Source organism: Phacochoerus africanus, chromosome 10 (genome assembly GCF_016906955.1).
Source record: "Phacochoerus africanus isolate WHEZ1 chromosome 10, ROS_Pafr_v1, whole genome shotgun sequence".
NCBI lineage: Eukaryota > Metazoa > Chordata > Mammalia > Artiodactyla > Suidae > Phacochoerus > Phacochoerus africanus.
This window is the reverse complement of record NC_062553.1, coordinates 92981332-92995778: the sequence shown is the minus strand read 5'-3', so window position 1 is coordinate 92995778 and position 14447 is coordinate 92981332. Positions and strand designations below refer to the sequence as shown.

Genomic DNA, 14447 nt, shown 5'->3' with positions numbered 1-14447 from the left:
CTGCAACTTTTTCCTGTCCCGGAGACTTATTTCCACCATCAGTCGCAAGGAAAACACCTCAAAGGAAAAAGAACGTTAGCGTCATTGGAAACCCCGCTCCTGGGAGAGGATACCTCTACTGCTATTATGTTTTCGCATTTGCTGATGCAAACAGGGAAACCTCTCTATTCCCTCTCGATTACCTGCGGCTGGGGACTGGGAACTTTCCGCGGCCGAGTCCCCAGCCAGCGCCTCGGGACCTGTGGGGCGGTTCTCGCTCTCACACTCACACTCACTCCAGAAGCCTGGGCGCGGGTTCTATCCCGCCCGGCATAGTTGCTGCGTGACGCGCCTGCTTGACGGCCAGTTTGGCCAATTAGCCGTGGCTCGGTGGGTGGTGCTCCTCAGCGATTGGTTGGCAGAATGAGGGCGCTGCGCAAAAACAGAGAAGCAGAGCGCTCGGAGCTCAGAAACTGCTAGCCGAGATCACAGGCTCTGAGACTGAGGCAGGAGGAGGGAAGGACTTGGAAGGAAGAGAGACAGGTTAGAGGGAAGAAGAGGCTTGGGAAGGAAACAGCAGAAAAGAAACTGCTCATCACACTTACAGAGAGGCAAACGACGGTGGAAATGAGGACAGAGAGAGACAAGACTATGAAAGCCAAAAAATACAAATAGAGCGAAAGAAGAAAAAAATGTCAAGAAGAACATCCATCCGGAGAAATGAAGAGAATGAAAGTTTTATGCTGCAGAGCCGTTTTATTCTTTTCCGGCACAAAATTCTCTCGCTGTTTGTAAGCCCTTTTGCGTTTGCCAGCCGTTGACATTAAGAGGCATGTTCAGCGGTGCCAACAGCATCTCCTCTTCCTTCTCCTCTTCCTCTTCATCTTCCTCCTCCTCCTTCTCCTCCTTTTCCTTCTCCTCCCATCAGCAAGAAGACGAACCGAGGACAGTCTTGAAATATCGAAATTTCCTCCTTGGGATTTGCCAGCGCCGCGTTGCGCCAAGACTGTCGGAATAAAGGACGCTGACTATTGTATTATTATTTTATTAATTGGTCAGTGTCAAGACTACAGATGAGGAAAGGGGACGCCTGTCACCTTTCCTGCGCTAAGATTGAAAAATGAGGCTGAATTGGGTGAAACCCTAAAATGAAGCAGAAGGAATAGATTTTTAAGGAAAGAGCCACAGCAGCCCCCCACACAGCTCACTTTTATTCATATTTTTTATTTGAGATTTTTTTTTTTTTGTGGTGGTGGGGGAGGTGATTGGGTGGCTGACTGGCTGCGGGAAGCTGCTTCCTTTCCCTTTGGAGATGATTGTGCTATTATTCTTTGCCTTGCTCTGGATGGTAGAAGGAGTCTTTTCCCAGCTTCACTATACGGTGCAGGAGGAGCAGGAACATGGCACTTTCGTGGGGAATATCGCTGAAGATCTGGGCTTGGACATTACAAAACTTTCAGCTCGCGGGTTTCAAACGGCGCCCAACTCTCGGACCCCTTACTTGGACCTCAACCTGGAGACTGGGGTGCTGTACGTGAACGAGAAGATTGACCGCGAGCAAATCTGCAAGCAGAGTCCCTCCTGCGTCCTGCACCTAGAGGTATTCCTGGAGAACCCCCTGGAGCTGTTTCGGGTGGAGATTGAGGTGCTGGACATCAATGACAACCCCCCCTCCTTCCCGGAGCCGGACCTGACTGTGGAAATCTCTGAGAGCGCCACGCCAGGCACTCGCTTCCCTTTGGAGAGCGCATTCGACCCAGACGTGGGTACGAACTCCTTGCGCGACTACGAGATCACCCCCAACAGCTACTTCTCCCTAGACGTGCAGACCCAGGGGGATGGCAACCGATTCGCCGAGCTGGTGCTGGAGAAGCCACTGGACCGAGAGCAGCAAGCGGTGCACCGCTACGTGCTGACCGCGGTGGACGGGGGAGGAGGGGGAGGAGGAGAAGGAGGAGGAGGAGGAGGAGGCGGGGGAGGGGGCCTGCTCCCCCAGCAGCAGCGCACGGGCACGGCCCTACTCACCATCCGAGTGCTGGACTCCAACGACAATGTGCCCGCCTTCGACCAACCCGTCTACACTGTGTCCCTACCGGAGAACTCCCCGCCGGGCACGCTCGTGATCCAGCTTAATGCCACAGATCCAGATGAGGGCCAGAATGGTGAGGTCGTGTACTCCTTCAGCAGCCACATTTCGCCCCGGGCGCGAGAGCTCTTCGGACTCTCTCCTCGCACTGGCCGACTGGAGGTGAGCGGCGAGCTAGACTACGAAGAGAGCCCGGTGTACCAAGTATACGTACAAGCCAAGGACCTGGGCCCCAACGCCGTGCCCGCGCACTGCAAGGTGATAGTGAGAGTGCTGGATGCTAACGACAACGCGCCGGAGATCAGCTTCAGCACCGTGAAGGAGGCGGTGAGCGAGGGCGCGGCGCCCGGCACAGTTGTGGCCTTGTTCAGCGTGACCGACCGCGACTCAGAGGAGAATGGACAGGTGCAATGCGAGCTGCTGGGGGATGTGCCGTTCCGCCTCAAGTCTTCCTTCAAAAACTACTATACTATAGTGACCGAGGCCCCTCTAGACCGAGAGGCGGGGGACTCCTACACCCTAACCGTGGTAGCTCGGGACCGGGGCGAGCCTGCGCTCTCCACCAGTAAGTCAATACAGGTACAAGTGTCAGATGTGAACGACAACGCACCGCGGTTCAGCCAGCCGGTCTACGACGTGTATGTGACCGAGAACAACGTGCCTGGCGCCTACATCTACGCGGTGAGCGCCACAGATCGTGATGAGGGCGCCAACGCCCAGCTAGCCTACTCTATCCTGGAGTGCCAGATCCAGGGCATGAGCGTCTTCACTTACGTGTCCATCAACTCCGAGAACGGCTACTTGTACGCCCTGCGCTCCTTCGACTATGAGCAGCTTAAGGACTTCAGCTTCCAGGTGGAAGCCCGGGACGCCGGCAGCCCCCAGGCGCTGGCTGGCAACGCCACTGTTAACATCCTCATCGTGGATCAGAACGACAACGCCCCTGCCATAGTGGCGCCCCTTCCAGGGCGCAACGGGACTCCGGCGCGCGAGGTGCTGCCCCGCTCGGCGGAGCCGGGCTACCTGCTGACCCGCGTGGCCGCGGTGGACGCGGACGACGGCGAGAACGCCCGGCTCACCTACAGCATTGTGCGGGGCAACGAAATGAACCTCTTCCGCATGGACTGGCGCACCGGGGAGCTTCGCACAGCGCGGCGGGTGCCGGCCAAGCGCGACCCCCAGCGGCCTTATGAGCTGGTGATCGAGGTGCGCGACCATGGGCAGCCTCCTCTGTCCTCCACCGCCACCCTGGTGGTGCAGCTGGTGGATGGCGCAGTCGAGCCCCAGGGTGGGGGCGGGGGTGGTGGCGGGAGTTCAGGGGAGCACCAACGCCCGAGTCGCTCTGGCGGTGGGGAGACCTCGCTGGACCTCACCCTCATCCTCATCATTGCGCTGGGCTCGGTGTCCTTCATTTTCCTGCTGGCCATGATCGTGCTTGCGGTGCGTTGCCAGAAAGAGAAGAAGCTCAACATCTACACGTGTCTGGCCAGCGACTGCTGCCTCTGTTGCTGCTGCTGTGGCGGCGGGGGCTCGACCTGCTGCGGCCGCCAAGCTCGAGCGCGCAAGAAGAAACTCAGCAAGTCGGACATCATGCTGGTGCAAAGCTCCAATGTACCCAGTAACCCGGCCCAAGTGCCGGTGGAGGAGTCCGGGGGCTTTGGCTCCCATCACCACAACCAGAATTACTGCTACCAGGTCTGCCTGACCCCTGAGTCCGCCAAGACCGATCTGATGTTCCTTAAACCCTGCAGCCCTTCCAGGAGTACGGACACTGAGCACAACCCCTGCGGGGCCATCGTCACTGGCTACACAGACCAGCAGCCTGACATCATCTCCAACGGAAGCATTTTGTCCAACGAGGTAAGGCTGAAGCGAAAGGACCACCATCTCTCATCTCCTCCATCTGAAAGCCTCCTCTAGTCGGCCCTTGTATCTCTGGTGCACTGTGTATTTATTTTTAGGATGTTAGCTTACTTGTTTCCTTGTTGGGTCAGAAATTGGGGGATCACCTCTCCCACCCCTTCGTGTATAACTTAAACTTCGTGGTGTCCCTAATTTTCTGCACTCCACCCACCCCTCCACGCTTATTTTCATCCCCCTCCTTTGGTGCTTTGCCGCCTTGGACCTTCCTACTTCCCTCTGGCATCTCTCCTTTAAAAGCCTGAGACCCTCTTCAGTCACGTCCCTTAGAAATCTGGGGGGAAAGGGGAAAGTGCGCGGGGGAGAGGGAAATGCGGTTGGAGGGACTTTCTGGCACTGGCAAAGGATTTTTTTCTCTTTGCATTTGCCCTGGGCGTTAATAAAGTTAATTGTTTTGCTTTGTTTATCGATGCTTTCAGTCGCGTGTAAAAGTAAGATATAGATTGTTTAACGTTGCACAGTTGTCTGAACTCGAATGCATGTTTTAGTGAATAAGTTATCAGATCCTTGTCCTCTGAACTCGGGTTGCAGAAAAGCCTTCACTTGTGCTCTGGACAGCATTTACAGACGCTCTTGAAGCCGAAGGCCCACACAGTGTGAATTTGAATGAAGTTGCTTTGGCTAAACCCCTGTAAGCTTAAACTAACGAAAGGCTTAAACAATTGTTGTCTTAAATATATCTTTAGGCTAATAATCACTTTCTTGCAACCTTTTTTTGGTCAAAATTACTGCTATTGGCTTTCTTCATCTAAGAATTTGGCTTGTCAATTCCTATTTCTTTTTATAAGATGGAGAAGTGGCAAAGTGGAAAGGAGGGAGGGAGGGGGAGAATAGAGTTGTTTCATGTAAAAGAAAGTTTGGACCGGAAAAGGTGTGTGGGTGGTGGAGGCGGGAGGAGAAAGCAGAGGGTGTTCGGAGGGGGAAAGAATTGGGCTAGAGGGGAAAGAGGCTTATGAACTCCTTTCGTGGCAGGTTATTTTATTTGAATCTTAGATATTATTGACTTTCATGAATATTTGTACAGCTCATTTGTATCTTAAGCACATTTTGACAATAAACAACAAAATAATTCCATAAAATATCCAAACTTTTTGCTTATTGAGCGTGCTGTTTTTCTTGTGTCAACCAGTATGCACCTAAACACATTTTTAGGCCCCTGAAAGAAAGACTGCAGCCTATAACTAGGTTGACTCTATTAGAAACAATAGTTTATGAGCCCCAGCTATGAGATCATTTTCATTCTCTCCTTAAACACACACACAATTTAAAATTGGCCTTTGATTTCTGCATTTTTTAACCTTTACTGAAAATCTAGATTGAAGTGTCTCTGAATATCTTCTTGCCTTTACCCAGCAATCACTAGTCTGAAGTTTTAGGACAGCCTAGAAATTCACAAAAATGTACACAATTACTTAAGCTAGAATTAGTTTTTAACCTCCAAAGCAGACTGTTAGTTAAACCCTCAGCATTCAAATGCTTTTGATTTATTTATTTTTTTTCTAGACTAAACACCAGCGAGCAGAGCTCAGCTATCTAGTTGACAGACCTCGCCGAGTTAACAGGTATGGAATCTTTTTTTTTTTTTCTAGCTTGGTGTATGGACAAATGACTACCTACTAAAAAAGAAATTAGGTATATTATTCAATATTAAAATAGAAAATGGATAAAGTATTTCCAGTTAGGGCAGGACATAAATACTGATTAAATTTCCTAGACAATAAATTTTAAATTTTTAAAAAAATTTGTCATTTATATACAACTACTAAGTATATTTGAATAGTTTGTCAATTTACACTCATACACTGCTTCTGATAATCTTCATAACTGTTCCAGATATACACACATGCATCTATTTTATGAAAATGATATAAACAGATGCCTAGCTCCAATCATAGAATAATGACTAAACTTTACATGCCCTTAAGGGCTCAAGCTGACAGCTAATGCTCAGTTTTAGATAGTTAGGCTTAAGGTTATGAAAACTACCTTTGAGCAGAAATAAAGCCATCTGAGACCTCTAGGCTTCTGCAGCACCACCAGTGACCATGTGGTGGCAGAAGAATGTTTTCTGTGTTTCTTCACCTTTTTTATTTTAATATTCACGTTTTTGTATTTCTAGTTCTGCATTCCAGGAAGCCGACATAGTAAGCTCTAAGGACAGTGGTCATGGAGACAGTGAGCAGGGAGATAGTGATCATGATGCCACCAACCGCGGCCAGTCAGCTGGTAAGTGTGATCAAAGGGTAATGAAGACTTTTATAATTGGTTTTTTTTTTTTTAATAAATCGTGAGAAGAGGATGTTCTAGGTAAATTTTAGTGTTAGTAAATCTACAGGTTGATAATCATCATGTACTCAAAGCAGATTGTAAAAATTTAATGTTCCTTTGGAGAATGAAAGTTAAAAATTCATTAGTGTGTTAGACTGTGAAACATTTCTTCCTTACATAATGTTCTTTACTGGGATCATATTGCATGCAAGAAGCCTGAGATTTCTCACCTGGTCCAGCCCTCATTCTTCAGTCAATTAAGGTATTATCAGACTTGTTTATGGATCAGGTACCTAAGGATGAATGAAATTGATCAACCTGGCCAAGGTCACAAGAGGATAAGTGGATGATTGGGGAACAGAATTCAAATTTCTCTCTTTCCAGAGCAATGCATTTTGCAAGCCACCAACTATTGAATGAGGGAAAGAATGATTAAAATCATGACTATATTGAAAGGAGGATTTCCATTCCTGGGTTCTTGGGCTTCAGGACATTATTACACATTTAATAATGTGTATTTTCTGAAGCATATTAGATATCCTCATATGTTCAACAGTATCCATGACCTGTGAGAAGATGCACTGTAGGTATATTTTTATGTGGGCTTAATGGTAGTCACTCATGGGGGTGCAATGTGAGAGTTATTTTTTACTTTGTTTTACTTTACTTTTTTTCTGTATAAATTCACCATTTAAGTTTTATAGGACCTAATAACTCTAATTACTAATACTTAAAGAAAACACTTAAAATAAATAAAATAGTAACCTTAAAATAACGAAAATATTTTCACAAGGTTTGGGATTTTCTTTCCATTACATTTGCACTTCACCTATGAAGGGTGCTTGTCAATTTTTTTTTTTTTATCTTTTTCAAATGAGTTTTCTGTTTATCTGACACTTATAAAGGAATGCAAAAGCAAGCTAACTTTCGTAACATAAAAATGCCTATCATTGGACTGTCTGAAGGTCCAACTTCATTTACCTGAGCTTTGAGCTTTATTTTGGTTACTGATGTAAGTGTAGAGTGAGGGGTCCTCATTGTCAAGGTAACATTGATCCTCGAGAGCACCCATTCCTTAACACACTCTGTGAACCTCTGAATGGTACTGAGGCAGTGTGTCAAAGGGCAGTATCCGCCCCATGGTCGCCTGGCAGCAGTGGTGGCTGCAAGCCTCTCACTTGGCTAATGTGTGCTGTGTCTGAGGCTGCCTTAGCCTTGGGAAATGCAGGCGGGAGGAGGGGGAAAAAAGGCTGCTCAAGGGTCTCTTTATATTGCTGCAAGTCATTAATATGCAGACCTAATGAGACTTGAGAACTGCCAAGAATCCCCGGAGGTCCCTGCCCCTTGCGGGCCTTCACGCTAAGTGAACAGGGCATCTATTTAGTGTCTGGGAACCTGACAACAAACCAGATCTTGCCAGAAGTTTATATCTGAGTACAAAGTCCCTTTCATTTTTGGCCTATATATGACATATGATTTATTGTTATCTTTTAAAAGCTGAACATTCAGAATTACTCATTCCTATTCTTTTTTCAGTTTCTAATTTAATAGTCATCCTTTTAAAACTTTTGAAACAAAATGGTTTAATATTTAAAAAAAATAGAGTATCCGCTGCTGTTTCCTTGGGTGTATTTTATTCCTTTCTCACCCACCCTCCCACTTTGCTTTTTTCTGTAGCACTCCAATCTCAATGAACATTTCAATTAGTTTAGTCTTTAAGACATAATGAGCCATAATAACCTAACTGAAGAAAGAGAAATGAATAAACATCTGCAAAAAAGTGCTAAATTTGGAAGATGGACGGGAATATATTTTTATTAATGTGCCTTACCAGTAGCTGTTTTATTTCAATGGCACTCAATGTTGCCATTTTGGTAATTTTTTTCAAATTATTTGAGATGTCAAAGCATTCACAGGAAAGTTTAAATGCTAAATTGTGTTCCGAAAACATATTTAAAAGCAAGGCAGTTTTTATTTTTCTTATCAAAATGGCAAATTCTTTTTTCTATTTTTAAGTACCAAACATGTAAAAGTATTACAGAATTAATAATCTCTACGTCTATTTTATTAGCAGTTATAGGGCAGCCACAACATATGAGGCACAACAATAGCTGTTTTAGAATTGTAATAAGTAATCATACCTTTTGTGTGCTGAATTGAAGTCAGCTTTAATATGTCTAATGTTATTGTAAAAATGACTTTGAAGTGTTTACTTTTTAAAGTATAAAGCCCTAAATGGAGAGAATAAGATGCATTTACTTAATGACTTTCTCCAATCCATTCTGATGTTGTGTACTGTAAACTTCATATCAAGTAGCTAGAATGTTTCCTTAAAGTTAAGGCTATTTCAGGTACATCTGCTTTATTGCCTTGTAAAACTGGGTATTGTTGATCATCCAAGTTTGCAATATTTAGCGAATATCTTCATAGCACACCACGTTGAGGATATGATAAAATGTTGTGCTAATAAGCAAATCCCACTCCACTAGGTTTTAGGGGGGTGGAGGAGTTAGACTATCAAGGAAAAATAACTCTCGAAAGAAAGATTCTGAATTCTCTAGTTTGTACCTCATTTCATGTTATATTATATACACTGTTTAGCTTAATGCTTCACCTATTTAAACCTCCTCCATTTTTAATTTATTCCTACTTTCTTTTTCTATGTTAACATTACTTTGTATTTATTTATTTGGATATGCCTTCTATTTATTCTTCTATGAATAGTTTTCTTTTTTTGTTCTTTCTCCCCCTCTTCCCCCATGCTTTTCTCCTTTCTAAGCCATTTGCAGTCACCAATCTTGTTCATAGAAGGGCTTTAAACACGGAGGCAGCTGCACAGAGAATCACATAAGCTTTTTCAGTTTTCCACTGCACCTGGCTCCATGTGTGAAATTCTTCGGCTTGACCACAGCTCTGTGGCACTTTCTTTCTATAGCCTTGTCAAGGTGCTTTCCGTTTTTTTCAGAGCACTATTGATGTATTGGTTAGATATGGCAGAAGTCCAAGGAGATGTGGTAAATGCTTGCATAAACCATCACAAGGGGGGAAATGGATTAATCACGGCTTAAGTAGCAATAAATAAATAAAATAAATTCAAAGTGAACTTAAAAAACAATATATTTTCAATTTTTAATACTATTAGATTATAGATTTTTTTCTAATTTAAATACTGTTAGAGCATTTTTAGTTGTATATTCTTAAAAACTTTAATAATATTGGCGGTAGATCTTGGGAGATCTATTTAGTTGTGAGATTTTTTCCCATTTATTAAATACCACATGCATACTAGGATTAATTATGAATTTATTTTTAATAATTTTGCCTTCTTATATATTGGAGAACCCAATAAGTGAGGATTCAGTTAATTTTACTTGTTATAGTTTACCAGAAATTTTTCCAACTTTTCTTCTCGTAAATTTTTCTTTTAGTTCTAAGGGAACAGCTTCTAAATATGTTTATTTCTTAACTTATAATTAGGATCCATACATGATACATGGTCAAAATTTGGCTATAAATTAAAAAATAAAATGATTTTTATTTTCAGTATTATTGTACCAGTAGGTAAAAATATATCATGAAATGCATTAAGCTATTGCACTATTACTACAATATCAATAAAGAAATTCTTGGTTTATCGTAAAATACAAATTTCCCTTTCCCAACTTCGATGAGAATTTAGATATTGGCAATTACCTTCTGGCTTTATAAATAAAGTGAATTTAATCCATTGCCTGAATAAGCAAAAGCTTTTAAGATTTCTGATGAAAATGTGAACAACTTGAATATGCAGAGATTTACAATTGGAAAAAACATAAGACAATTATTAAGAAACAGTGGTGAAAAATGTAAACATTTTGAAAGATAATAGGGAGAACATTTTGACGTGCATGTTTTGATTTTCTTCATGAGTGAATTATGTTATTAAATCTCTCTTCCCAAACCAAATTTTTCCTAAAAATCATACAATTTTATGGTTATAGTTAATATCTCATTTCTTCAGTGTTAAAGGAAGATTTGAAATTTCCTCAAAATGGTGTTGATTTTTAAAATTAATTTATCATATTTTGAAAAAGCATTGTTTTTCTGAAGGCTTGACACATGAGAAATTTACACATAATTTTATAGTATGACATTCATCAAAATAGCACAAATTGAATAAATTACATTTTTTGAAATCACAATTTGTTCTCAATGATAATATCACTGCCTATAACTACAAGGGAAGAGTTACTCATCATTTTAAAAAGATGTATTTTAAAATTTATCTAAATATATCTTTGTATAACAGGAAGTCTATCACTTCAGCTGTCATGGCTTGTAGAACAGACCATTTCTGAGAAGTGTAAAAAAATAAATAACTAGGATAAGAAAGTACAAATAAAATATGCATGTTGAAATGTTTCTTAGAAATTACCAAGACTTCAAAACTCAGGCTTGGCTTGTATTTTTCTGCTATGCAAATTCCACAGATTATAAAGTAAAGACATTGAAATGAGGAAAAAAAGTGAAATTAAACTTATTTTATATTGGGCTTTCAATATGAGCTGCTAAAAAATTTCAAGAGCAATGTGAAAGGTATGCATTTTAAAATGAATCATGTACTGAAATATCTGGCATTCCTGTCCTTTACGCAGTCACTTACCATCACAAAATTTAAATATGCCTCTGCTTATTTGGTCGTTAAAATAATATATTTAATGGGATTAGTGATACATGAAAAAAGAAAATAATTTCAATCTTTCAGTGGCTCCCTAAAGTGAGGACTGATAATGAGCAAAATTTATTTGGATCTCAAACTATAGATCAAAAAGGCAAATGAAAAAACATTTAACAAGCATTTCCAAAACTCAGCATTGGTGTATTGTTTATAGATTTTTTAAAAATGTGTTTCTATGTCTGATATTTCCCTCATGAGAAATAAATACACTGTTTTATCAGCAAAACTGGTGAAACATATTCATGCACAGTGTGTGCCATCTTCCCTTTCATTGTGGTTATATAAAGCTGTATTATCACTATGGGGATCCAACTTTTAAAAAGTAACTCATAAATTTATTAAGAATACTATTTACAAGTGTTTTTTTTATTTTCTTTCAGGCAAGTAACAGTGTTCTTCCAACAGAACTTACGATAGTCCTCAGTTCCCTTATTCTGCACATGATTAAATTTTTTTTTGTATAGGTTCACAAACCCTCAGAACTTTCTGTCATCATCTAAAGGGATTTTAACTAGCTGCTAATGGTAAAGAGGCATAAAACCATACACTTCAAGAGAAGAAAATGGGCACAATCAAATATAAACTACCTATAAAAACAAGTTCTACTGAAAGTACCTTCTAACATAATCGAACATCTTAATAACAATGTCGAGAGACTAGATTATTAAAAATTTTCCGGGAGTTCCCGTCTTGGCGCAGTGGGTAACAAATCTGACTAGGAACCATGAGGTTGCAGGTTCGATCCCTGACCTCGCTCAGTGGGTTAAGGATCCAGGGTTGCCATGAGCTGTGGTATAGATCGCAGATGCGGCTCGGATACCATGTTGCTGTGGCTGTGGCATAGGCTGGCGGCTATAGCTCTGATTAGACCCCTAGCCTGGGAACTTCCATATACCACAGATGTGGCCCAAAAAAGACAAAAAATAAAGACAAAAAAAATTTTCTGTGTGATTATTGTCTTCAGAATTATAAGAACACTTGGGTACAGTGCTCAAAAAGATGTGAAATATTGTTAATGGTCTCATGAGGTATATTTGAAAGGGTTTTATCAGCTATGTAATGAAAACTCACATTAATTCTAAGTTTTGCATTAGTTCCTGTCTTTATAACAATTCAATAATACAATTCTATCTTAATATTTGAACTTTTTCATCAACTTCAAATTTAATATGACATGAATTTATTTTTAAAATAAATAATCACTCAATTTACTTTTAACAGTAGTTCCATCTGTCAAAAAGCCCTTTTATCCTGAATCACACTATACATAGGGAGCATTTAGAGTATAGCGTGTCAAAATCCAAATCTCTCTGCTTCTGTAGCTTCTACCTATCTGGTATGTGTATCAGGGAAATTCTCCTTCCTTTCTTTTTCCTACTTATCTCTATATAGGAGTAGGATAACTGAACATCTCTGGTGTCTAGAGAAAATCTGACGTTTTACATGCTGTTCTTAGTTGGTTCCTTATCTCAGCTTCAGCTCACGTATATGTTCCTCAACAGTTCACTGATCAGTAATTTACTTCCAGGCTTATGCATGACAATTACCAATGGAATGTTATAATCAAAGTCAGACTTGGCATTGTACGTAGTTTAATTTTTTTAAGTCATTATAAAGTGAGATTAATATACGATAAGAATCTTAATGTTATTTCTTTACACACAATTTAGGTAATTAACAGTTCTTAACTCCAAAACACTTGAGGATAATCTAGAGTGTTAATAATTGTGAAAAATTAATTCCTTTATTTTATACAGAGAAATGTTAAAAGAACAACAAAAAAGTAAATTAGTATGTGACAATACCATTAGGAATTTACAAACTAAAATTTGCCCATAATATTTATAGAAGAAACAATCAAATGTGTTCATTACATAATATTACTCTGGTGGTTAAAAAAATAATCCCTAGTTTTTTTCACATCAGGCATGCATTCAAGAGTTTCTGATATAAAGATTAATCACACTTTGGTTATTTTAAATTGATCATATTTTAAAACATATTTAAGAAATGTGTTAGTCTGTTTAGAAAAATGTTGAAATGTGGTTTTGGCTGATATACTTATTTTTGTAGTGCTAGTTATCAAAATGAATAACAAATGGTCTTCTAAGTGCCCCTTAATTGTTATGTTTGCTTAAAAAACTGAGTGAGCTTTCTTGAGGCATAAACATCATGTTTAATATTCTTGTACATCTGTGGGAGACAATGAAACTCGAAGATGTCATTTGAAATCTTGGTATTCTAGGATTAGTAAGCAAAGAGTTCTGTATTGTCTGGGACAAGCGTTTTCCAGTATAGAACAAGTAATAAGGTGTTTGTCAATAGCATCTGCAGCTGACTCACATTGCACTTGGTTACCTTGGTTTCACTAATTACAGTCATTTGTTCTGGGTTTGTCTAAGGTGTAAATGATAAGTGGTTTGTAGTAATATGGGCTACCAGAGTGTCACTGAAAAATAACTTTTAGGAAGTCATTTTCTAGGAACTTCAGAAAGCATGCTCTTGGCTACTCATGAAATCTTGTTTCATTCTTGTTTTTACTGTGTATCACTATATATGCCATATTTCTGTTGAATTTCACTTTTTGTTTCATGTCCAAATTTTATATCTAAATGTCATTACTAATGCTATAATTCTTCCATTTTTGTCTCTAAGAAAAAAAATATATGATGAATTATCATCATTAGCGATTATGGATTATGAGGGCTTTCCACTTGTTTATTTTTCTGAGATTTTTTAAAACTATTCATTCTTTTCCTACTATTTCCTAGTTATTTAAGTAATTTAGAGCCAACATTTCCCCCCAATAGCATGAGTAGTTTAGAAACATCTACCTCGGAAGCGCCTTCGTCAAGAGTCTTACCCTTTACAAAATAATACAAAGAGATTTTTGGCTCCTGTCAGGTTAACACAAAAAAATTTGTACAATACCTTCACCCATTACTCTTCATGCTGCCTGTAATTTTTCAATTGTAAGCATCTGGTTGTGTTGTTGAAGGCTACGTCTGTAGTTTCTCTTTCTTTTGCCCAAAGGTATGGATCTCTTCTCCAACTGTACTGAGGAATGTAAAGCCCTGGGCCACTCAGATCGGTGCTGGATGCCTTCTTTTGTCCCTTCTGATGGACGTCAGGCTGCTGATTATCGTAGCAATCTGCATGTTCCTGGCATGGACTCTGTTCCAGACACCGAGGTGTTTGAAACTCCAGAAGCCCAGCCTGGGGCCGAGAGGTCCTTCTCCACCTTCGGCAAAGAGAAGGCCCTTCACAGCACCCTGGAGAGGAAGGAGCTGGATGGACTGCTGTCTAATACACGAGCGCCTTACAAACCACCATATTTGAGTAAGTATTACGTAAAAGGCTGTATCAAAGTATTCCCTTTTAGGAAATAAAGTTCAATATGACATTCTTCTTGTAAAAACAGAGTTTAGGTTGTTTTCAGAAACAAGGATAAAGAGATGCTTGAATGCAGGACCACTT

The 14447-nt window shown here is 40.8% G+C and overlaps 1 protein-coding gene across 2 annotated transcripts in view; it reads left to right on the top strand.

Moving 5' to 3' along the window:
- Positions 1–465: 465 nt before the first annotated feature.
- PCDH10 (protocadherin 10) overlaps positions 466–14447 on the top strand; it is a 42399-nt gene continuing 28417 nt past the window's right edge. For both annotated transcript variants that reach the window (XM_047799325.1, XM_047799324.1), the window contains exons 1-4: positions 466–3925; positions 5489–5547; positions 6105–6211; positions 14004–14309. In XM_047799325.1, the coding sequence (XP_047655281.1) occupies positions 1292–3925; positions 5489–5547; positions 6105–6211; positions 14004–14309 (3106 nt within the window). In that variant the 5' untranslated portion in view covers positions 466–1291. The remainder of the gene's footprint in view (positions 3926–5488; positions 5548–6104; positions 6212–14003; positions 14310–14447) is intronic.